We start from the raw sequence: 24139 nt of genomic DNA on the forward strand, positions 1-24139 counted from the left end.
TGCAGATGCTGTAAATCAGGAACAAAAACAAAGTTGCTGTTCTGAGGGAGAACAGTTCTGAGGAAGGGTCACCGGACCCGAAATGTTAACTCTGTTTTCTCCTTCACAGATGCTGCCAGACCTGCTGAGCTTTTCCAGCAACTTTGTTTTTGTTCCTGATTTACAGCATCCGCAGTTCTTTTGGTTTTTATTGAAAGCAAGCATGCAGGTACAGCAAGCAATTAGGAAGGCAAATCATATGTTAGCTTTCGTTGCCAGAGGGTTTGAGCACAGGAGCAAGGAAGTCTTATGCAGCTGCACAAAGCTTTGGTTCAACCCCATTTAGGTAAGTAGACTAAAACTATACAAATGATCTCAGAAGAAATACGTTAATGATAGAGGGAAGGCAAGGAATGGTCACTAGACTGATTTCTGGGATGGCAGGTTTGTTGTATGACAAGCGATTGGGTTAACTGGGCCTTTATTTGCTGGAGTTTAGAAGAATGAGAGGGAATGTAATAGACTTTTATATGTTTCAATCGGAGTACGTGCAGAGATACTTCCCCTATCTGGGGTGTCTAGAATCCGGGGTCACAGTCTCAAGGTACTGAATAGACCATTTAGGACTGAAATGAAGAGAAATGTCTTAACACAGAGTGGTGAACTTATGGAATTCTTTACCACATAAGGTGGAGAAAGCTAAATCTCTCATATGTTTAAGAAAACAATAGTAAGATTTATAGAAGCTAAAGATGTTGAGGTATGGCATTAAGATAAAAGATGAACCCAAATCATACTGATTTGGAGAGCAGCTTTGATGGGCTTAAATTTATACTCCTATTCATATTTAGATGTTTCTTTATCACTCACCACTTTGAAAGTCCCATGCAAAGGCAATACAACTGAAGCCATCTGCTTGCCAGGATCACCATTCACTAAGCAATTGTGCCTCTTGAAATATGTTTCAAATGCCTAGACTGGATGGGTGGCACCTAGCACTCACTTCTTCCAGCATCTCACTCATTGGGGTAATTTGCTGGCAGTCCATAAAGTGATTCTTGAGCTAAACCTTGAAGATGGTAACAGTTTGGAAGTACTCAGCTCATTGGAGCAATAGGAAGGGGAGAATACCAAGGTGCTGTTGGCAGACGGAAGGGGTAGACTGAGCATGGTGCAATCCTCAAAGGTCTTGTCGTATTATGTTATGACAGGAGTCATTTTGTTCAGAAACATTTCACCTGATTTTCACTTGGATTTTTTTTCACCAGAGCATCAAAGGCTGAGTGGCAACCTGATGGAAGTATATAAAATTAAAAGGGGCATGGCTAGGGTGATAGTCAGAGTCTTTTTCCCAGAGTGGAAATGTCAAATACTAGGGAATTTAGGTTTACGGTGAGAGGAAAAAAGTTGAAAGGAAATGTGTGAGACAAGTTTTTATTTAACACAGATCATGGTAGGTGACTGGAACATGCTTCCAACAGATGTTGTAGAAGCAGATACAATATCGACAAGAAACATTTAGACAGACATACGAACAGGCAGGAAATAGAGGAATATGAATCATGTGCAGACAGATTAGTTTAGAATGGCATCATGGTTGGCACACACATGGCAGGCAAAAGGACCTGTGCTGTATTGATCTGTGCTCTATGCTCTGAGCCTCTCTGAGCGGGATGAATGGCGTTGTATTACACTTGCTCTGACCTTCTTGTGCTAACACTTCCATTGAGAACCCAGCCTGGAACATGGAAACTCTTACTTCCAATGAAAGGTTCACATCCACTGAAGGTTTTACCATAATTAAGGAACCTTCTATCTTCCCCACCACTTCATACCTCTTATTATCGAAGCAACAATAAAAGTCTCATTGTTATGACTTCAACTGTCATTATTTACATAACATTCAGAAACGAAAATTGTGCACAGCAACTGAAGAAGACTCCCTAATGACCCATTCAGTGCTTCTACATGAAGGTAGCATTGTGATCATAGATGAAGGGGTAAAAACATGCTCACTTGCCTGGGCTTGGAACTGAAATCATCCTTGTCATGGAAATATTTGTGGGGGTAGCTCCAGCTGTGTTCCCTCTTTCACTGGGCCAAGAAGGCAAGGTAGGACCGTTAACATGATTTGTATGAAGTGATTAACTGAACCAATCACAAGTTTTCAGATGTTGTATAAATATTGCATGATTTGGAAGTTTAATCTGAATCCTTTTGACTGACTGGAAACATTTATGGCGATGCCCTTCATGTTTGCTAAGGGCAATGTGATGTATTTGAATCTGGGAAGCTCCAGATATGCATCTACCGGTGCATTGGTACCCATTGAAGGTTACAGAACAAGAGAGGTTCTTAAGAGTCATCAGTTATCTATTGAATGTCCACATAAAGCGTAACAGTTCATTGTGAAGGTAAATAAAGTTTTTACTAATATTGTGAGGGTATTAGTTTCTATGAATACTATAACATCTTTGAAAAAGTCTTAACATGCAGATATTGCTAACAAGACTGCATTTGTAACCCATCTCTAATTAGCTTAAAAATGTGTTAATGGATTTGAATCACTGTAATCATTTGTGGTAATAACTTCCCCACAAAACAGTGAGGTGGGAAAGTTCATACTTTAGATCCAGTGATGATGCAGTGTTGGTGATATCAATGCACATCTGGATGGTGTTTGTTGCTGAGTGTGGTCCCACCCCATTGCTGCTCTTCTCCTTCTCAGTAGCATTCCTTCCAGGGCAGGGAAGTGCTGTTGAATGATCTTGGTGAGTTCCTGTAATGCATCTTCTGAAAAGAGTACATGGTGCACACACAGTGTACAGTTTTGAATGGGTTGATATTAGGTCCATGAGTGATCACTGTAGAATATTCAGGCACAGGAGAAAGTAACACAAAAATATCTAAAATGTCACCCATTCTTTAAGTTCAGTCATTTGGATAGAATAAAATATCAGGAAAATATTAGTTCTGATATGGTGGCTTCTACATCCAAGTCTAAACCACCTATATATACAAATAGTGAGGAAAAGGGAGTGGAACTGAGGCTGAATGTATGGGTATAAACATTTCTAACTTTTTACTAATCTAAACATCCATTACGCTAATTCTTTGGTTCTTGTTCACTAGCTTCCTATCTAAGCTGTTACATTTCATTTATACCATGCAAATGAGCTACAACAAGTTACTTGCAGGAAATTTTATTGAATGCCATCTAGAATATTTACTTTCTAGATCTATACCTATATCCAAACCCATGACCAACTGAAACAAATTCTTCCCTGGAATGCAAGGTGACACTTTTAACAAAGAATTGAGTAGATCCTCCACACTACATGTTCAGGCAATTCCTAGGAAATAATTTGATAATGTACATTATATAAGTAACCGATACAGTGTGAAGACTCAGAAGATGCAATTTGTATCCACATACGAGTGATAATGCTGTAGATTGAGTTATGATCAATGCCATATCCCGTTGCTCTTCATCTTGTATTCGACTTAAATTTACCTGGAGATAAATAATATTACATATATTGAACATATGTGAATGCTAACGTTGATTGAGGGGAAGACCACTGTCATATTTTCATTGCAGTCTCCGAAATATTATGTCATGTTGTGTACCTTTTTCTCAAAGCTAATATTTTTAAGCATTTTGAATATCTTATGACCTCTCTTGGGTTTCTTCATTGTGTTATATTGCTGGCATACAGTACTATTAGTTCCTTGTCTTCCTGATTTCAGATTCTCATAGAATTGGAAACTGCCCTGTTGGATGATGAACCACACTGGTACAAACTCCAGATGCACGACGTTTCATCAATGCCACTTCCTCAACCTTCACCATATTTGCCACGCAGACACCCACATGGTGAAAGCCCAACAAGAAGGTTACAAAGTATGTTGAGAGATATTAGGTGTTTTCTTTTTGTTCCCTAAAAAAAGGTTAGAATTCATATAGTTAGGGTGCACTTTAATTCCTTAATGAATGACATTGAAATGAATTCGGGTAACAAATGGGGATCATAAACAATTTTGTTATGTCGAATGGACATTTAAGACCACAATGTGAAAATGTTGGTTCTAGATCAGTCTGTGACATAGAGATATGGGCCAATATATAATAAATACTACCCTGTATATCCGAATAGAAATTTCTTTTTTCTGCTGTCACTTTACCCGTATTACTGTTGTAATTGTCAAAATTGGACTTACATGCATAGGCAGGTAAGAAGCTATGTGTTCTTTGGTTAGGACATAAAAAGAATAAAATTTGGATAGCATAAGGAAAAAGTACTTTTCAAGGTCCAACGGAATGATGGACTGTCTTACTCCACTGTCCTATCAATCTCTGCCAAATTGCTGTTGAATCCAAGAAGTTGAGTTCACCATAGGATGAAGAAAAGTAAGGAAAGTCAACTGCTGGATTCTCTTGTGCACCTCCAAATGGCAGGTTTAGACTGGAATTGGCTAGGAGTCCATTATACTCACCACACTCTTTGGAATCTGGAAGAATGAGAGGAGATCAAATTGTGATATGTAAGATGTGAAAGGAGATCGACAAAGTAAATGTAGAAAGGATGTTTCCACATGTGAGGCAATCTAGAACAAGAGGTCATAGTTTTAGGATAAGGAGTAGCAGATTTAAAACAGCAATGAGGAGAAGTAACTTATCTCAAATAGTCACGAATCTGTTGAATTGACTATCCCAGAGAGCCTTGGATGTGGGGATATTAAGTAAATTTAAGTATCGATTTTTAATTCGTAATGGGTTGAAGAGTTACGGGCAATGGACAGGAAAGTGGAGTTGAGGCTAAGATGAGATCACCCATGATGGTATTAAATGGCACAGCAGGCTTGAGGACCCAAATTACCATCTTCTGCTCCTAGATCTTCTGTTCTTATTAGCATTACCCAATGTTGTTTTTCCCCCCTGTGACACACTCATCACTATACATTAGCACCAAAGTATGCAAATGCTGTCAATGATGTTTGCTTTCCTATTCATCTACTCATTCTTTCTAACTTGTGCAGAAATAGATAAGGTTGAAAACCATAAATCTCATATCTCTTTTTCCTCACCTTTAAATAGTGTTAAGCGTCACACTTTGTGATCCATCAGCCAGTAATTTTTTTTTAAAAAAGCATTATGTTTTCTCTCACAATTAATATTCTTATAGTGAACATTACAACTGATTGAATCAAATACTCAGTGGAGAACTAATATAGGTTAAAAAAAAACTCTTCCAACCTACTACTTAAAAAGATTAGTTCAGCAAAGTTGTGAAACTGGATTATTATGATTTCATGTTGTAACAAAATCCAGTAGGAAGTAATAAAAACAAATTCCATTTGATAGAAGTCAATGTTGCATATTGTTTATTGCTCCCTAAAACCTAAGCCCCTTTCTTTATTCCTGTACAGAACAAGCTGTAGTGGTTATTAAAATAATTAGTAGTTTGGACAGACACAAGTTCAAGCAAGTAGTGGCAATCCTGGAGCATTTATTTTTCATTCGTTCAGTTGTCTTTATTTGTATGATAATGCTGCACTATTAGTCAGAGGCGTTACTTATTGGCAGTAATCCAAATTACTAATGAATTTGCCAACATGTCTGATTACAGCTTCTAACAATCTGGGCATTTTAACTGTTCATATCTATTATGTTGCTGGAATATGTGTTTTTCTACTACATGTCTGTTTCATTTGTATCCCATTCTGACATTTATTTTCCAGATACAGGTCCATATGCATTAAATTCAGGTAAATTGCTAGCATGCATCGATGAATTAAACAGATGCAAACACTTAGTGTGTTAGACATGACTTGAGAGTGACTGTTATGGAGTGCTGTCGTTGTGCATGTAGAAAGATTCTAAGATACCATTAGATCAACTTCCTTCTAACCCAAGCTTTAGTTGCTATCTCAGTCCTGAATGAATTGCTTTGCTGTTGATGTTAATATTACTTCTAAAGCATTTCTGTGCAATATAAGTGAGCTTCCCTTCAATCTATTTTGTTGTGCCTGAGTGTGAGTTTTTCCACAGTTGCTGAAACCAGTCTTGAATATTTATTTCTGAACATTGACATAACTAATAGAACAGCACTTACTTGATTTTGTTGTGTGATAAAAATGTTCGGCTCACGTGGTCATAGACATTTCCTGTTACTTCTTAGTCTTTCGGTCATACAGAACTAACTTGAAGGGTCTAGGCCCGAAACGTCGGCCTTCCTGCTCCTCTGATGCTGCTTGGCCTGCTGTGTTCATCCAGCTCTACACCTTGTTATATCAAAAGATCAATGTAAATGTCTTTTTATATAGATTTTTACATTCCGGATGATGCATTTTGAGTTGAAATCGGACACCCGAAAGAAGCAGTGATAGGAATCTAGCCTAATTATAGTTCAACTATTGCTAAGCTGGCTAAAATCAACTTGGTTATCTTAACTTAAGAAACAAACCCTACATTTATGGGTCAGTGGTTCAGTGCCAGACTGGACTCTGCATTTACCAATTGGACCCTTGAGATGGAAAAATAAATTTTCCTAATTTTCAAAATGAAAGTTGCTTTAACGAGTTTATACAAGATATTAGTCTAGGAAAAATAATAATGATTGTTAATAATTTTTTATGTTAAATTGGTGGAAAGGGGAAATTAGTCAAGCGGAATATTTGAGCTTTTTATGACTTCATTGAATACAAAAATATCATTATAAATGTGAAAGCAGTTTGGCTGCAATAATGCATTGATTTGATATATACTGGAGGAGCTAAATGTGTTTGTTTCATGTTTGGATCATCAGATATATGGGTTGTTGGGAAATCATTGAATTGTGGAAGTAGTTTGTTGATAGTCAGGAAATAGTCATACATTGCTATGCATGCTTAAACTTGTCAATGTACATGTTAAATTCTTACTGAACACCTTGCTTATCTTAAGACCATTTCTAAAAGAGTAAAGTGGATCACATTAACAAATGCGCATCTGCAGGACTTGATTTCTCATTCACTAAGAAATAAAACAAGCATTTGAACATTTATTTCCAACGACTTGTCATGAAGGCTAAGCGCAAAAATTATTTTTAATTAACCTGTATAGACATGACACCCCTGTGGTAGGGGACTTAAACCCAAACCTCCTGGCCTAGTGATAGGGAAACTAGCACAGTGCCACAAAAGCCAAATTCAGCATTTACTTGAATTATATTCATAAAACTGGAAGAAAACCAGATTAAAATTAAAAACCTTCTTGCATGATCAGAAGGAATTTCCACAAATCTGTAGAGGAGAAGATTTGCAAAATACATTCCCAGCAAAAAAAAATTTATCTCAAGTCAATTAATCTCTTGAAATAGAAGATAAATGCACATCTACTAAGAAATGTGACTGAAGTTTTAAGCGCATTAAATTTAAATGAGCAAATATTTTATTGGATATGGTGGTTTCTGTGCTGTTTGTGAAGTGTTGCCAAGCAGCGTTCAATAGTGGAAACGTAGATTTGGTATGTAACATGGAGTTTTGTTTTAATGGCTTTTGAAGATCACGGACTGTCTATAAAGATTTAAAGATGAAATAGTTGGGCAGGATCCACAATATCCAAGTGTACATCAGTGGACAAACTTAGTGGATCTTTTTCAATTTCTGCTTTGTGATTTGTAAACAAAGATATTTTGCATTTAAAATGACTCAAAAGGCATTCATCTTTAAAAATTAAAGATCTTTTAAAGAATCTTCCTGAATTAGCTACATTCTGTGGCAACATAGCCACAGTGTCCTGTACCTGGGTTGGAGAATTCCTGTTGGGATTTAGTGCTGTCCTTTATGTACACATTACTGCTAATGTTTGGTACATGTAGCAGCACATGATTTTTGAAGCTGTTTCATTTGTTAAGAAGTTCAGCCCTTTAGCTCTTTAAAAGAACATGAACCCATGTGGAGATAACTGCAAAATATTCACTCTTCACCATTCTTGGCTTTTCTAAGAAGTAAATGATTTTATTTTGGTTGTCGTTAATATTATAAAGTTTAAAAAAGTTAACGTTTGGTTGAAGGCTTGTGTTAAATTTTTGTATTGCATCTACGGACTCTATGTTTTTGTTACCTTTTTAAGTTCCTTCCCTGATGTTGTCACTTCCTCTGGCAGGAGAGGCTAATAGCAATTAAAAGGTGAAGGCATTCGAGTTTGATGAAGCAAGCAGGAAAGTGCCCCTGTGACCTTGTGGAAAAGTAAAACATGCTGACACAATCAACATTTGTCTGGAACCCCAGTAGCTTTTAGTTTGCTGAGCAGTGTTTCTTACTTCATGATAAAAGTTGATAAGACAAAATTGCCTGAGTGAGGAGTAGACAGCCGCATAAAAACATCTAAAGTAACAAATCACTGTTGGATCATAATTATTGTATATTGTATTTTGTTATTATGGATGATCAAGTGCAGATATGTAATTGCAATTGCTATAACAATTGATGCTGGCTCTGTAGAAGGTGAAGTGGATATATTAAGTTTTTGAGGTAAGTTGTGTTTGTTGTACTTGTGTGGTTCCATATAAGCTAATTTTTCAAAGAGGAAACCATTATGTCAAACACAGGTCCTCGCAGTGAGTAAAGAAAGATTGCACCTTTCTTCAATAATTTGTCTATGTAAAAGAAGATAAAAATTGTCTTTTGCAAAACCTACCTCTCTTTTAAAGATAGGTGCTGCCAAACTGCAACTCTGAAAGCTTTGCAATGTGTCTTTTTTCCTTCTTGTTGCAAGATGTTTTCTCCTGAACTACCTGCCACTGGAATTGGCAATCTAAATATTAATTCTGACATTCATTTATTCTTCATCGGCTGCAATGCACAAAGATGTACTATAGTGGTGTTCAGGCAGAATGGAAGCACAGCTTACAAAATCATTTTTTCCTCTGCATATTGCCAATTTTTTCAAGTGGTATTTTGATGCTCAATCTGTGAAAAATGTACCTTTAAATTTGACCTTCAGACCATTAAAGTCTGTTATGTCATGGCTTGGGATTTTAAAGAGGATGTGGATACATCAACAACAACTTGCAATTATAGGGACTTTAATGTAGCATAATAGAGTGAGGTGTAAATGTCACGGTTAAAGATTTGAAGAGAGTGAACTGTTTCAAGTACCAGGTGTCCGTAGGGATACAAGACAAAAATAGGAATTAAACAATGTATTTGCTCTGGTTGGAGTGATTGGAAGAGGCACAATTATATGTTCTGTGATAGGAAGGTATTGCTAAACCCGAAAGGACACATCTGAAAGACAGTTGTTTGACCTGCCTTTTTATATAGTTCAGAAACTTAGGGAACATCGAGATGGGAACAATGGCTTGATGCTAATGAACTGCGAATGCTGACCTAAAAGGAAAAAAAGAAAAATCAGGAACTGGCAAATCATGGGGACAGCGAAGAATATGGAAGTATTGAAAAAATAGCTGTGACGGGATTATCATGGTGAGGTCATTTTTTCCAGAGAGAGGAAGTGTATTTAGGTGTGGATATGGGACTGGGAGGAGGAAAAGAGAAGAAACCAGATAGAAAAATACAATGGCAAGAACCTTAAATGCATTGACATTGGATAAGGAATGAATGACTGGCACCAAGAGATGGAGAAGGAAGATCAAGCAGCATTGTGTGACACTAAGTAAAATGGGAGAAGCTGAAAGAAGAACACAATAAAACAAAGTTTTACAGTAATCCACACAAGAAGGTATAAGGACAGCTGTCCAATAGCTCAACTAAAGGGATTAAAGGAGTATCTTAAAGAAGGAAAGAGTGATGGAACAGTGGCATGATTTCAGGATGTGATTACTGAATTTAAGCACTGGGCAGTTGAATGCATGGTGCCTGTGGTAGAGTGACTAAAATTGATGATAATCAAAAGGTCAGAAACTGATGGAGCACAGAGATCTCGAGGACTTTAAGACTGAAATGTATTACAGAGATGGGAAGGAGCAAATTGATTGAGAGATTTGGAACAAGTACATGAATGTTAAACTGAAGCTTTACGTAATCAACGTAGACTAGTGAGCAGGACTGGGATCGAGTTCAGGCATGGACAACAGAAATTTGAATAACTTCAAGTTTGCAGAAGATTATACCAGGTGTACGTTGGAATGGTTAAATCTGGAGAAGAAAAAGCATAGATGTGGGTGGAGTCCATATGAGCTATGAAAATGGCAGTGAATCTGGAGGATCTGGATACATTGATTTCTAGACAAACTTTACATTGTACCTTGTTTCCCTCATTTGTTCTTCTATGAGACCTGACTGGCCTTTGGGTAGTATTTGGTACTAGAAAACCACAGCAGTGGAACAAAGGGAGTGGTGCCTTCCAGTCACTGTTGGAACATCAGGGGTGGGTATTTTGAGAATGAGAGAGATTCAAGGCGCTTTTGCACATGATGATCCACAGGGAATCCTAAAATTAAACTTTTAAAACTTGCCAGCTTAACCTTCTTTTGGTCCACACTGTTCCTCCAAACAAATCTGACTTAATGGGGGATCCGCCATTTGTCAGGTCTCAGAAATGTCTGCTGAAATGAACATGTTAGTATTCAAATAGTGAAGAACTGCAGCAAGATCAGTTGTGATAAGTGACGTAACATTGTTTTAATCGTGCCACGAATGTCACATCTTCCTACACAAGGAGTTTAAATCAGATATCCACCTAAATTATTTATATTCCCATCAGGGAAAGTTCGTTATAATTAGTTACTGACCTCCAAAGGTAATTAAACAAATTCCTGAATAATAAGTACCACGTTTCTGCCCTTCAACCTCTCCAGGCTGCTGTTTACAAACAGCAATGCAGGAACCACCGTACAAAGTCCATAATGAAATATAGTATTTTTCAGAGCTGTTCATGTTGGACTAATTATTCTATTCCTAGAATTTACTATCTTGATAATTAATGTCAGTTTCTGATTCTGGGTCTACCCAGCTTGCTATAGAAATATATGCCTAGCTTTTAAAGTATATGCATGTCAAAACCTTGGAGGAGATTACCTATTAAATATTATGGGCCAGATCTTCCAATCAATGGTGATGCTGTGTGCATCATTGCTGACTGTGGAGATCATTCCTTCTTGCTTAACTTCTTGCACCTTTACAGCCCCCTGACTACAGTCCAAGTAATTTATCAATGCAGCCATCCACAGAGAACACACCCAAAAAAGAGCTGTGGAGAGAGCTGACTTGTTCCCTCATCCCTTTTCCCCCAACACCCCATTACCTTTTTATAACATCAGCTACTATACCCAGATATGCTTTTTATTAAAACATCACGAGTATTTCAATGAGGGTTTCAGTGTGTGGGGATGTGGATGAATGAGTGAGTGGGCCAGTGTATGTGTGCATGATTGGGTTAATGGGTGAGTGAGTGGGAATGACAGTTTGAGTGCGGGGATTGATAGTTGAGTAGTGGGGAGGTGGATATTCACATTGGGGGTTGTTTGGGACATGGGTGATATGTATGTAAATGTGATGGTTTAGTTTGCATTGATTATTCTAGCAAATAAACAGTGTCACTATTTTAGGGTAAGGATCTGAGTAAGTAACTTGTATCTCGCTCAAGTGTCTAACAGTTAGATCAGTGTAAGAGACATTTGCACAGGGTCCCAGCCAGTGCATTTCAGACAGTCAACTTTAAACATCCCAGGCAACTGCCACAGCCGTGCATTTGTCAGGACTTCTTGCAGTCTAGATGTCTGCCAACGGTGTACATTCAGTTCATTGCTGCTTCCAATACCAGGAGATCTGTTCAATTGTGTATGGTGTAACGATGAGTAACTTATAATTGTTCAGTAATAGAGAGCTTCAGCATTGCTAAAAAAGGAAACATTTTATCAAAGCTTTTCGTCCACTCACCAGGCCAATTTGCAAGAATACCAATTAAAGGGGAAAACAACATTTATACTGCATTAGAAGAGATTAGTTGTCAAGTAGCCTTTCAGTGGTTGAAGCATTGCAATGGAGAATTCAGCAATCAGTGACAATTGATAGTTAACTGCCAAGCCTTGTTCAAAGTCAGAAATTACACAACAACAGGTTGTAGTCCAACAGGTTTATTTCAAAACTTGCAAAGCTTTCAAAGCCTCACTCCTCCTTCAGGTGTTAGTGAGAAAGGTAGTATCAGCCACCGAATTTATAAGTAAAAGATCAAAGGGTCACACCACTGATGAGGATGTGTTAAACAAACCTAAGATGCGATTAAATGTTTAATCAGTTAGAAGGTTTTAATTGATTAGTATGTATATGTAAATCCCTGAATTCCTTTCAAGTCACTGTCAAGATACATTCTATTTTGTTCAAAGAGCATGCAATTTATAGACAGTCAGTCAATGTGGCATTTTATAAATTCCTATTTAGAAATAAAATCTATCTGACTCCAAACCAAAACAAACAGATTCTGAACAAGGCCTCACACCTAACCTGCATTGTCTGACCTAAAATGTCACCTCTTCTTTACACTGCTAAAATCTTTAGTTTTCTCAGGACAGTAACTTCAAAGGAATTCGGAGATTTACATATACATATTAATCAATTAAAAACTTCTAACTGGTTAAAGATTAGGCAGCATCTTAGGTTTGTTTAGTACATCCCCATAAGTCGTGTGACTGTTTGACCTTTTACTTATAAATTCTGTGTCTGATACTACCTGGTCACTAACACCTGAAGAAGGAGTGAGGCTTTGAAAGCTTGTGTTTTCAAATAAATCTGTTGGACTATAACGTGGAGTTGTGTGATTTCTGACCTTGTCCACCCCAGTCCAACACCAGCACCTCCACATCAAGCTTTGTTCAAGTTTTAAACTAGGCAGGTTGGCTGTGCTTGTTCAGGACAATGCCCTGAGAAATGAACTAATAAGATGTGAATTTTCCTGACAAGCAGAATGAAAAGGTGTTTCTTTTTTGAGTAATGCTGATGAATAACTTCTTAACACTCAAGTTGTACACAACGTTATTACCAGCACAGGTTTGATTGAAGTGTTCAACAAGGAAATCTGCATTATTTTTCATTTAGTAAGCACGAAAGAAGAATTAAACTTAAACATCTCTGATATTTGAAGTTGAAAAAATGTGTGCAGTTTCAGAAGCACATAGACTAAAACTATTTCACAAGGGGATCTTGAACAAATTTTGTGGGTATTTTATGCTGCTGTTTTTTGTTTACTTGTTTGGGAGCTCAGCATGAGCAAACCATAATGTGAAATTTTGTTAGATTCAGATAAAATGAAATCTATAGCCTGAATTATTAGTCCCAAGGTCAATGCAAAATGTCAGAACCTCAATTCCCTGTACCTATCCGTGGGTAAAGATGCCCCAAATAACTGGGCCATTATCCTGATGGTGGGAGGTCTTATGCATGCTGGAGTCAGGCTGACCACCCCTTGAAACAATTCAGAGGTGAGCACGTGTGCTGCTTAGTGTTGAAGCTGGTTAAAAGGCCCGCCTCTGACCCATTCAACTTCATCCCATGTTTTATTTAATATTAGGCCCTCCAACCCTCACCACTCACTGCCTCAGAAACCCTAATCCATGCTAATTTATGCTAAACATGACCCCACCTATCCATTCTCGACCGTCAAATTGTCTGACAATGTTTACCATCTATCCAACCAACAGGTCCTTTTATGATCTCCATGCCAACTCACTCATTAAACCTTATGGCCCTATTAAATTAGTATAAATTTACTGCCAACTGTGTGCCTAAATACCCCCTATGCCAGCTCACCCAATATCCCCCTGGGAGCCATGAAAAATAAACACCAGGAGCAGGATTAGGCTGTTCAGCCCTTCAAGACTGCCCACTGTTCAGTATGATCATGGTTGAAACTGTGTGTCAATGCTATATTTCTGTTTCCTCCCCATACTATTTGATGCCTTTAAAAACTAAAATTTTATCTTTGTCTTTCTTGAATATATTCCTTGACTTGGACTCCACAGCCTTGTGTGGTCAAGAATTCCATAGGTTCACTGTTCTTTGAGTGAAGAAGTTTGTTTTTATCTCACTTGTAATTAACCTGCCCTGTATCTTGAGACTGTTCCCTAGTTCTAGACTCCCCAACCAGGGAAACATGCATCTAGCTTGTTGATCCCTGTTAGAAATTTATATGTTTCAATCAAGTCCCCCTCATCCTTCAAAATTGCAGTGATTACAGGCCCAGTTGAACCAATTTGTCCTCATACAACAGTCCTATCATTCGTGGTAACAACTTAGTGAACCTCTGCTACACTCCTTCCACGGCAAGTGTATCTTTTCTTAAGTAGGGAGACCAAAACTGCACAGAATATTCAGGTGCGGTGATAAAATGCAACAAGATTCTAAGTATCTTTTGCAGATACGTTCTCACTGCAGATAAAACACTCATTGATACTGCCATTCAATACAATTATTGTCCCTTAAGTACTTAATCCCTTATAAAACAAACATTTGTTTCGTAGCCCTACATCAAAGATAACTATTCCTGTAATAACTTGTTGGAAATAGTAACTAAACTGTGAATTTATAGCCCTCCACTTGATAATGATAATGATAAGTTCTGGTAACAGTCAAACAATAATAATACTATAATCACCCCCCATAGGGTTATGTCAACATGCAGCTATTGAAAGTGCAAGCACTTTTTTTCAATTACACGACATAGCTGGTCGTTTCTTTTTCAGAAAGTTCAAGTAATTTTATAGCTTCACAGACCTTATCTGCCTTTTATAAGCATTCAAGTCTACTCCTAAAAATTGTACTGCTGAAAAAAAAAATCGCTCCAGTAAAAATAGGGTTGTTTGAACTCAGCATGGAATTCACCTGGTCCTATTTAGTTTGGGTTTCCTTCATGTTTGAATTACATCCCACCTCCTTCACCTACCAGCAAACACAGGATTGATCAAATAAGGGATTGGTCTTTCTGAATCTAAGGACCTGGGGCCAATTTTAGAAAAAGCATTGAATCTCTTAAGACTGGACAAAACATCCGGTTTGAAAGTTCTCTGCCAATTTACTGAGACCATGGTTATATACAGAAGCTGATGCCTGATATATCATGCAATCTGAATCTGCAAAATTACATTGCAGTAAAATGTCTCCAGTGTTGTGATGACCAAACAATATATTTCTTTGTTTCCAAGGCTATAAATATACGGATCACTATAACTATCAGAATTTGGGGAAGAGAGGCAGTAAAAAACAAAATTAGGAACTGCAAGCTCTTTTTGCATCATCAACTTTTCATAAATTGGATAGTATGATTTTAATAAACCTCTTGCATGCTCTTGCATAGCACATGAGTATGATTGTCTCACCTTTTTCTCCTCTAAGTTTGGTAAATGCAGTCACTTATAAGTAATAAACCTGCTTTTCAGAACTTAGAATCAAATCCCTGCTTTCAGAAAAGCAAGGTTCACTTGTTGCTCATGAGAAAAAAATATTCATGAGGAGACCTTCTGCAAAAACACATGTCATTTGCAAAATATGTTCTTTTATATTTTAGGATCTCAGCGCATCAGTGATAGTGAAGTCTCTGACTATGACTGTGATGATGGAATTGGGGTCATTTCTTCAGGTATGAAAGTTAAACAAGTGCATTCCATTCCTCTTTATCCCGATACACATGTACAATTTTGACAATATTTCAATCAAAGGTACTTAATTGGTTACATTGATTTCTGTAGATCTTAAAGCAGTTAAGAGGTAAGAACTTATAACTTAATGTTCCAAATATAAGTGTTTTCAGGGTATAAGTCCAACAAAGCCAAGATAGAAGTTTACTCGTAGAATTGTTTGCTTGGTGTAAATCGATTATTATCAGTCCTGTGTGTGTGTGTGTGTGTGTGTCCTTGGTGGGTGGGGTTGGAGGAAATGTGGGTATTTTATGGATACTGCTGCCATGGCCAAGATTTGTTGTCCATCCCTATTGCCCTTGAATTGTTTGGCTTTGTAGGCCATTTCAGAGAACAGTTTAGATTCAACTACATTGCTGTAGGTCTGAAGTTATATGTAGGCCAGATCATATATGGTTCCTTTCTGAGTTCCCTAAAGAATATAATGAACCAGATGGGTTTTTATGAGAATCGACTATGATTTCATGATGATCATTAGGTTGGCTTTTGATTGCAGATTAATTGAATTCCAATTTCACATCTGCCATGGATTTGACCTATGTCCCTTGAATATTAAAACCAAAAGAGCTGTGGATGCTGTCAATCAGAAACACAAATAGAGCTTGCTGGAAAAGCTCAGCAGGTCTGGCAGCATCTGTGAAGTGAAATCAGATTTAACATTTCAGGTCTGCTGATCCTTCCTCAGAACTGTAGAAGCAGCAATCGCTATTTGTGCCCCTTGAATATTAGCCAGGTGTTCTGCAATACTAATGCACATACATCACCACTATTAACCATCTACCCATTATTAATTATTTGGGTAGAAGTGACGTGCAGGGATAGGGGGAGAAAAGAGATTGGCACCAGGTAATAGAACAGGTTCAGGCACGATTAGTGGAATGGCCTCCTGGACCATCTGTGATTCTTTGTTCAAAGAAAGTCTGAGGTAGAAATTTGATTTTGATGACGTTACAAAACGGGCATTGAGAGCCAACAACACTGTGACTGCAGTGGAAAAACCAGTTGGCAGAAGTTCCTGACTGACTATTGCTTCAAACAAATTTGTACTCTTCTCTGTTTTGTTATTCTTTAAGAATATATGTACAACAATCCAAACTGATTTTTTCCTCACGTTTCTCACTGCAGATTATAGACACAATGGGAGAGATATTCAGAGTTCAACATTATCTGTTCCAGAGCAAGTAATGTCATCAAACCATTGTTCACAATCAGGCTCATCACTTCGTGGGGACAGTATGGGCAGGATGCGCTCCCGATCCCCCAGTGTTCCTCCTCATCAAAGGTAGGGTTATGCATGGATTTAGAATACTGGAGGGAAGACAACATCAACTGCTCTATTGGTAAAAATTTGAAAGGTTAAAGTTAAAAAAAGAGCATTGTCTATACACGTGCATTCTGAATTCAGCAACTTACTTAAGGAAGTGTTTAGCCCAAATTTGTTGAGTATAAAATGTGCAACCTTCATACATCTACGGTAAAATGCAAAAAAGAAAACAAGCACTATTGTGCTCTCAACAAGCTGCTGGCCCTTTTATAGGGGTAATTTCAGTAGCAACTGGCATCATGCTTAAATCACGCTTCCATGTTTATATCGGTAACACATCTCCATAGATTGATTCTAAAAATTAGCAAGGGGTATCATCGGCAAAATTCAGTATATTGTTCTTCTCTCTTGTGGACTGTAATTGTACTGTCTCTTCTCCCCCTCACCTCTATCCTTTTGCCCTCATCCCACCCCCAAGGTATAACATTATAAAATTAAATGGTGTGTCAGTTGCTTTGTGCCTGCCACCTCCCCACTCCCATTCCAATTTTCGGAGCAATAAACAAGGGGTCAGAAGCTCGCACCCTCATTGGCCAACTGAAGCCCTTTAATACCCTTCCCTGTGATTTTACCTATGGCAGGGAAGTCAATACCAATTATCAAACTCTTGCCTGACAAACATATAGCTGGAAAAAGAAGCATAGGGGACTAAGAAAGAAAGCACCCCATGTTCATCAAAATCTCACTCCACCCAAAAAGCTAATATCCTAATTAGCCCTGTGTCCTGATGATCCTGGTCCTGTTGAGATTTGAGATGAAGTCTGGACTGCACAAGCTTTTCTTCATTAAGGAATGCGTGCAACAATAGGGATGGTCATTACCTTCTGATGGGGGCAGAAGGCTTTCCTCAAACCAATTATCAGCCCAATGGCCATTAAATATCTCTTGCACAATCCCAGCCAAGCAGAGTTGACCATCTCTGACTTTTATGTCAAAGCTGCTTTAATAGGGTTGAAAGTGGATAAACCCCCAGAACCAGATGAGATCTATCCCAGGCTGCTATGGGAGAAGATTGCAGGAGCTCTGACGTTAATTTTCAAGCCATCTGTGCACATAGGAGATGTGGCAGAGGACAGCTAATGTGGTACCATCATTCAAAAAGCATGGTAGGGATAAACCAGTAAACTACAGGCCAGTGTGTCTAACAACTGTGGTAGGGAATATATTGAAAAAATTTCTAAGGCACAGAATTAAACTTCACATGGATTGACAAAAGTTGATCTAGAGTCATCAGCACAGTTTTGTTAGTAGGAGATCATGTACAATAACTTTGGATGAATTTTTCAAGGAGGAGACTAGGTTTGTGAGTGCAGTTAATGTAGTCTACATGGACTTCAGTAAGATTTTTGACAAGGTCTCACGTAGTAAGCTAATCAAGAAGCTAAGAACCCTTGGAATCCATGGCAATTTGGCAAATTTGATCCAAAATTGGTTTGGTGGCTGGGAGCAGAGGTTGCTGGTTGAAAAGAGATAGTAGGAACTGCAGATGCTAGAAAATCTGAGATAACAAGGTGTAGAGCTGGATGAACACAGCAGGCCAAGCAGCATCATAGGAGCAGGAAAGCTGACATTTCGGGCCTGGACCCTTCATCAGAAATAGGGGAGGGGAAGGGGGTTCTGAAATAAATAGGGAGAGAGGGGGAAATAGATAGAAGATGGATAGAGGAGAAGATAGGTGGAGAGGAAACAGACAGATCAAAGAGGCGGGGATGGAGCCAGTAAAGGTGAGTGTAGGTGGGGAGGTAGGGAGGATGGACAGGTCAAGGGGGCGGGATGAGGTTAGTAGGTAGGAAATGGGGGTGCGGCTTGAGGTGGGAGGAGGGGATAGGTGGGAGGAAGGACAGGTTAGGGAGGCGGGGACGAGCTGGGCTGGTTTTGGGATGCAGTAGGGGGAGGGGAGATTTTGAAGCTTGTGAAGTCTACATTGATACCATTGGGCTGCAGGGTTCCCAAGTGGAATATGAGTTGCTGTTCCTGCAACCTTCGGGTGGCATCGTTGTGACACTGCAGGAGGCCCAGGATGGGCACGTCATCTGAGGAATGGGAGGGGGAGTTGAAATGGTTCATGACTGGGAGGTGCAGTTGTTTATTGTGAGCCAAGCGTAGGTGTTCTGCAAAGCGGTCCCCAAGCCTCCGCTTGGTTTCCTCGATGTAGAGGAGGCCACAACGGGTACAGTGGATGCAGTATACCACATTAGCAGATGTGCAGTTGAACATCTGCTTGATGTGGAAAGTCTTCTTGGGGCCTGGGATGGGGGTGAGGAAGGAGGTGTGGGGGCAGGCGTAGCACTTCCTGCGGTTGCAGGGAAAAGTGCCAGGTGTGGTGGGGCTGGAGGGGAGTGTGGAGCGGACAAGGGAGTCATGGAGAGAGTTGTCCCTCCGGAAAGCAGATAAGGGTGGTGGAGTTGGATTGCAGATGGCGGAAGTGTCGGAGGATGATGCGTTGGATCCGGAGATTGGTGGGGTGGTATGTGAGGACGAGGGGGATTCTTTTTGGTTGTTATTGCGGGGACGGGGTGTGAGGGATGAGTTGCGGGAAATGCGGGAGACACGGTCGAGGGCGTTCTCGACCACTGAGGGGGGGAGTTGCGGTCTTTGAAAAACGAGGACATCTGAGAAGTTCGGGAGTGGAATGCCTCATCCTGGGAGCAGATGCGGCAGAGGCGAAGGAATTGGGAATAGGGGATGGCATTTTTGCAGTAAGGTAGGTGGGAGGAGGTGTATTCTAGGTAGCTGTGGGAGTCGGTGGGCTTGGAATGGATATCGGTTTCTAGGTAGTTGCCCGAGATGGAGACAGTGGGGTCCAGGAAGGTGAGAGAGGTGTTAGAGATGGTCCAGGTGAATTTCAAGCCCAACGACTCCCACAGCTACCTAGAATACACTTCCTCCCACCCACCTTCCTGCAAAAATGCCATCCCCTATTCCCAATTTCTTTGCCTCTGCCGCATCTGCTCCCAGGATGAGCCATTCCACTCCCGTACATCTCAGATGTCCTCGTTTTTCAAGGACCGCAACTCCCCCCCTCAGTTGTCGAGAACGCCCTCCACCGTGTCTCCCGCATTTCCCGCAACTCATCCCTTACACCCCGTCCCCGCAATAACAACCAAAAAAGAATCCCCCTCGTCCTCACATACCACCCCACCAACCTCCGGATCCAACGCATCATCCTCCGACACTTCCGCCATCTGCAATCCGATCCCACCACCAAAGACAGTTTTCCCTCCCCACCCTTATCTGCTTTCCGGAGCACTCTCTCCGTGACTCCCTTGTCCACTCCACACTCCCCTCCAGCCCCACCACACCCGGCAAGAAGTGCTACACCTGCCCCCACACCTCCTCCCTGACCCCCATCCCAGGCCCCAAGAAGACTTTCCACATCAAGCAGATGTTCACCTGCACATCTGCTAATGTGGTATACTGCATCCACTGTTCCTGTTGTGGCCTCCTCTACATCGGGGAAACCAAGCGGAGGCTTGGGGACCGCTTTGCAGAACACCTACGTTCGGTTCGCAATAAACAACTGCACCTCCCAGTCACGAACCATTTCAACTCCCCCTCCCATTTCTCAGATGACATGTCCATCCTGGGCCTCCTGCAGTGCCACAACGATGCCCTCCGAAGGTTGCAGGAACAGCAACTCATATTCCGCTTGGGAACCCTGCAGCCCAATGGTATCAATGTGGATTTCACAAGCTTCAAAATCTCCCCTCCCCCTACCGCATCCCAAAACCAGCCCAGCTCGTCCCCGCCTCCCTAACCTGTTCTTCCTCCCACTTATCCCCTCCTCCCACCTCAAGTCGCACCCCCATTTCCTACCTACTAATCTCATCCCGCCCCCTTGACCTGTCCGCCTCCCTGGACTGACCTATCTCCTCCCTAACTCCCTACCTACACTCACCTTTACTGGCTCCATCCCCGCCTCTTTGACCTGTCTGTTTCCTCTCCACCTATCTTCTCCTCTATCCATCTTCTATGCACCTCCCCCTCTCTCCCTATTTATTTCAGAACCCCCTTCCCCTCCCCCATTTGTGAAGAAGGGTCTAGGCCCGAAACGCCAGCTTTCCTGCTCCTATGATGCTTGGCCTGCTGTGTTCATCCAGCTCTACACCTTGTTATCTCTTTGCTGGTTGAAGGTTGTTTTTTGCAACTGGTAGCTTGTGTCTGCTGGTGTACTGCACAGTTCAGTGCTGGCCCTCTTGCTTTGTTGTGTACATTAAACCTCATATATTCATGTCTAGATCATTAGTCATTAATTTCACAGATGACACAAGAATAGGTTGCGATAAATAGTGAGGTGGCTTTAGTAGCAACTTGCAAGCTTTACATTAGCTGCCTGAAGGTGCGACCATGGTTGGGAGGCAGGAAGAATTTAAAATCTAATTAAAATTGTTTTGTCTCCTTTTACATTCACGATTAAAATATAATTATTAATTAACCAGTTTAGACATGGATGATAAACATCCATAGCAGGTAGGATTTGAACTTTGCTCAGAGGTCGGGACACGAATATGGAAAAGCCTTCAGATGAACTGAAAAAGTTCATGGAATGGATAGAACAGTGAATTGTATTTTACTCAGTTGAAGTGTAGGATAATATCCATTCTTTTTCTTGCCATTGCTATTATATGTTCCATCTCTTGAGATAACAGTTCTGTTTATTGCCTTGCCAGATTTTGGTTTTTGGTTTAATATAACTGCCTAATTTCTCAGAGGGTCACAAGTTTGTAGAATTCCCTATGCAGACGCAGGATTCGTGAGTGTGTGTAAGGCAAAATTAGATTGATTCTAGACTAACAAGGGAGTCAGGAAGTATAGAGGGTGGGCAAGAAAGTGGAGTTAAGGCCACATCAGATCAGCCAAGATTGTATAAAGTGGTGTAGAAGGCTCAACTAGAAGAATACCCTTCTCTAATTTGTATGCTTCTATGCTCTTATGTTCATAATCATTTGCACATCTGTTTTGAAGTTGTTTGCTTACTGTAGGAGTTTTGTGGGTTTTTTAACAGTTTTCAATTGTTATAAAAGGGATTGTGAGTTCTTGTCATGAAATGGAAAGTTGTGACTGGCTGAGCAGGATTTAATATAGTCAGAAGATTTAACTGTGTATGGATGAGTCATTCTTTACTTTTGAAATATGCAGATGAGTTTTTTGGGGAATCAAGGTAGACCTTTTAACTTGCCTGCTCTGGTGTTGGCTTGACTCAATTTCTGAAATTGCTGGAGAAACTCAGCAGGTCCGGTAGCATCTGAGGAGAGAAAACAAAGCTAATATTTTGATTCCAGTACCCGTCTTCAGAACTTCACTGGACTCAAAATATTAACTCTGCTTTCTCTGCACAAATGCTGCCAGAGCTGCTAAGTTTCATCAACAATTTCTGATTTTGTTTCGGATCTTCAGCATCTGCAGTTCTTTGTTTTATTGATTAAATTTCTACCTTGGGTCAGCTACTTCTAGCAGCAAGTTGATCTCCAAGTCACTTTACATTTTGACCCTCAGAAAATGTCACATCCTAGCAGTTTCAAAGCATAATGAGCATGTGGAGGTATTTGCCCCAACCACCAATGTCATGAAATACCAGGCCTTACTGTTATTCATCATGTTCTCAAAACTCATTGGTGTTGCCAAGGAAAGCGCCTTTATCCTCTCTTCTCATAGGTAGGACTTCCTGTTCTGGAATGGGCAGAACTCTCTCCTCCAGTCAACTGATGGCCAATGTTGCAGAATCACTATCTGGAAGAGTCTTGAGGTCCTAGATCCTAGAATCCCTACAGTGTGGAAACAGGTCCTTTGGCCCAACAAGTCCACACCGACTCCCAGAGCATCCCCCCATAACCCACCCAATCTACACATCCATCAAGACTATGGGCAATTTAGCATGGCCAATCCACCTAGCCTGCACATCCTTGGACTGTGGGAGGAAACCCACGCAGACACGGGGAGAATGTGCAGACTCCAGACAGACAGTCGCCCGAGGTTGGAATTGAACCCTGGTTCCTGGCGCTGTGAGGCAGCAGTCCTAGCCACTGTGCCGCCCAGTAAAATCTAACTAAAATATTAGTGTCTGTAAACTACATCTACTGAAATGCAGTTGAAGATCAAATATGCAATATTAAACAATTAAAATATAAGAAATCAGCAACAAGTGAAATTGGTCTTCAATGGTATGACAGTACAGACAAGAGTGAACTGGCAGCCTATTTTACATATCACCCTAAATTTGTAATTTAAAATCTATTTGTCAAAGTCAAATGTCTTCTATTTGGATTACTGACCATTGGGGGAAAATAAAGTATCTCAAATTCTTAGAAACCGTATTATTTGATTTGTATTTTGCAGAAGCTCAGAGCTGGGTCTTAGAAGCAGTCGCTGTTCTCAACAGTACAACACTATCAGCCGAATGGACAGACACAGGATACTGGATGACCACTATTCTCCAGAAAGGGAAAGGTAATTAGAAATGATCGACTTGATTTGTTTTTTCAAGAAAGTTTGTGATATCTTTAAATGTGTAACCAGCTCGACATAGTTTAGATTGTTATAAGCGAATGTGAGCAACTTATGCTTAGTGTTTCAGAGGTTCGGGTATTCAATATCCTTAGAAGCTTTCATGTTGATCTGTTTGATCCTGTGTAATGCTTCCAACTTCAATCTTGTTTAAGTTTTAATAATTTAAAAAGAATTTAAAAAGCTGCATATTTTTCTGATTGCAGTGCCATAGGTATTTTCTTAGTTAACATGACTATTTTGCTAAAGTTGTTGATGCTTGTTTCTCATGCAGTCAGTGCTCAGTGTGGTAATAAGCAACATTTTTTTTTAAAAGCATCACCATGGCAGTTAGAAAATAGACTGTTAAATCCAACGTATGAGTCAACTTTAAATTTGCATTGCTATTTATCATTTATTTTAATTTGTTGAGCAGTCAGTGTGTTTATCCTCGCCGCAAGTGAATGTTCACTCTAACTAAGTAATGGTGGAACATTGGCTTTGTTATCTTTACTGTTTTGTTTTGTAGGGAACTATAATGTCGTTGATTGTACCAAGGATGCTGCAAATTATTTTCAGTAGTTACCTCCAATGTAGTGAATGTGTTGATGTGATAATCACTCAAATGCAATTCAGCAGAATAAAGGATAATTATTGTTGTTTAAGTTAAAAGACAGAAATTTGAGAAAGAAGCATAAATTTCCAATGGTTGGTGTAA

General features: G+C 39.8%; 1 protein-coding gene across 3 annotated transcripts in view; it reads left to right on the forward strand.

Moving 5' to 3' along the window:
- The window catches only part of LOC109916756 (regulating synaptic membrane exocytosis protein 2-like), a 913938-nt gene that overhangs the window by 603250 nt on the left and 286549 nt on the right, over positions 1 to 24139 (forward strand). For 2 of the 3 annotated variants that reach the window (XM_048595803.1, XM_048595804.1), the window contains 4 exons: positions 3730 to 3883; positions 15485 to 15556; positions 16740 to 16896; positions 23275 to 23385. In XM_048595803.1, coding sequence (XP_048451760.1) covers positions 3730 to 3883; positions 15485 to 15556; positions 16740 to 16896; positions 23275 to 23385 — 494 coding nt within the window. Of the gene's footprint in view, positions 1 to 3729; positions 3884 to 5721; positions 5749 to 15484; positions 15557 to 16739; positions 16897 to 23274; positions 23386 to 24139 lie in introns of all 3 variants that reach the window. The other variant, XM_048595802.1, reaches the window with a different exon arrangement.

The sequence above is a fragment of the Rhincodon typus genome, chromosome 4, assembly GCF_021869965.1.
Source record: "Rhincodon typus isolate 14 chromosome 4, sRhiTyp1.1, whole genome shotgun sequence".
Classification (NCBI taxonomy): Eukaryota; Metazoa; Chordata; class Chondrichthyes; order Orectolobiformes; family Rhincodontidae; genus Rhincodon; species Rhincodon typus.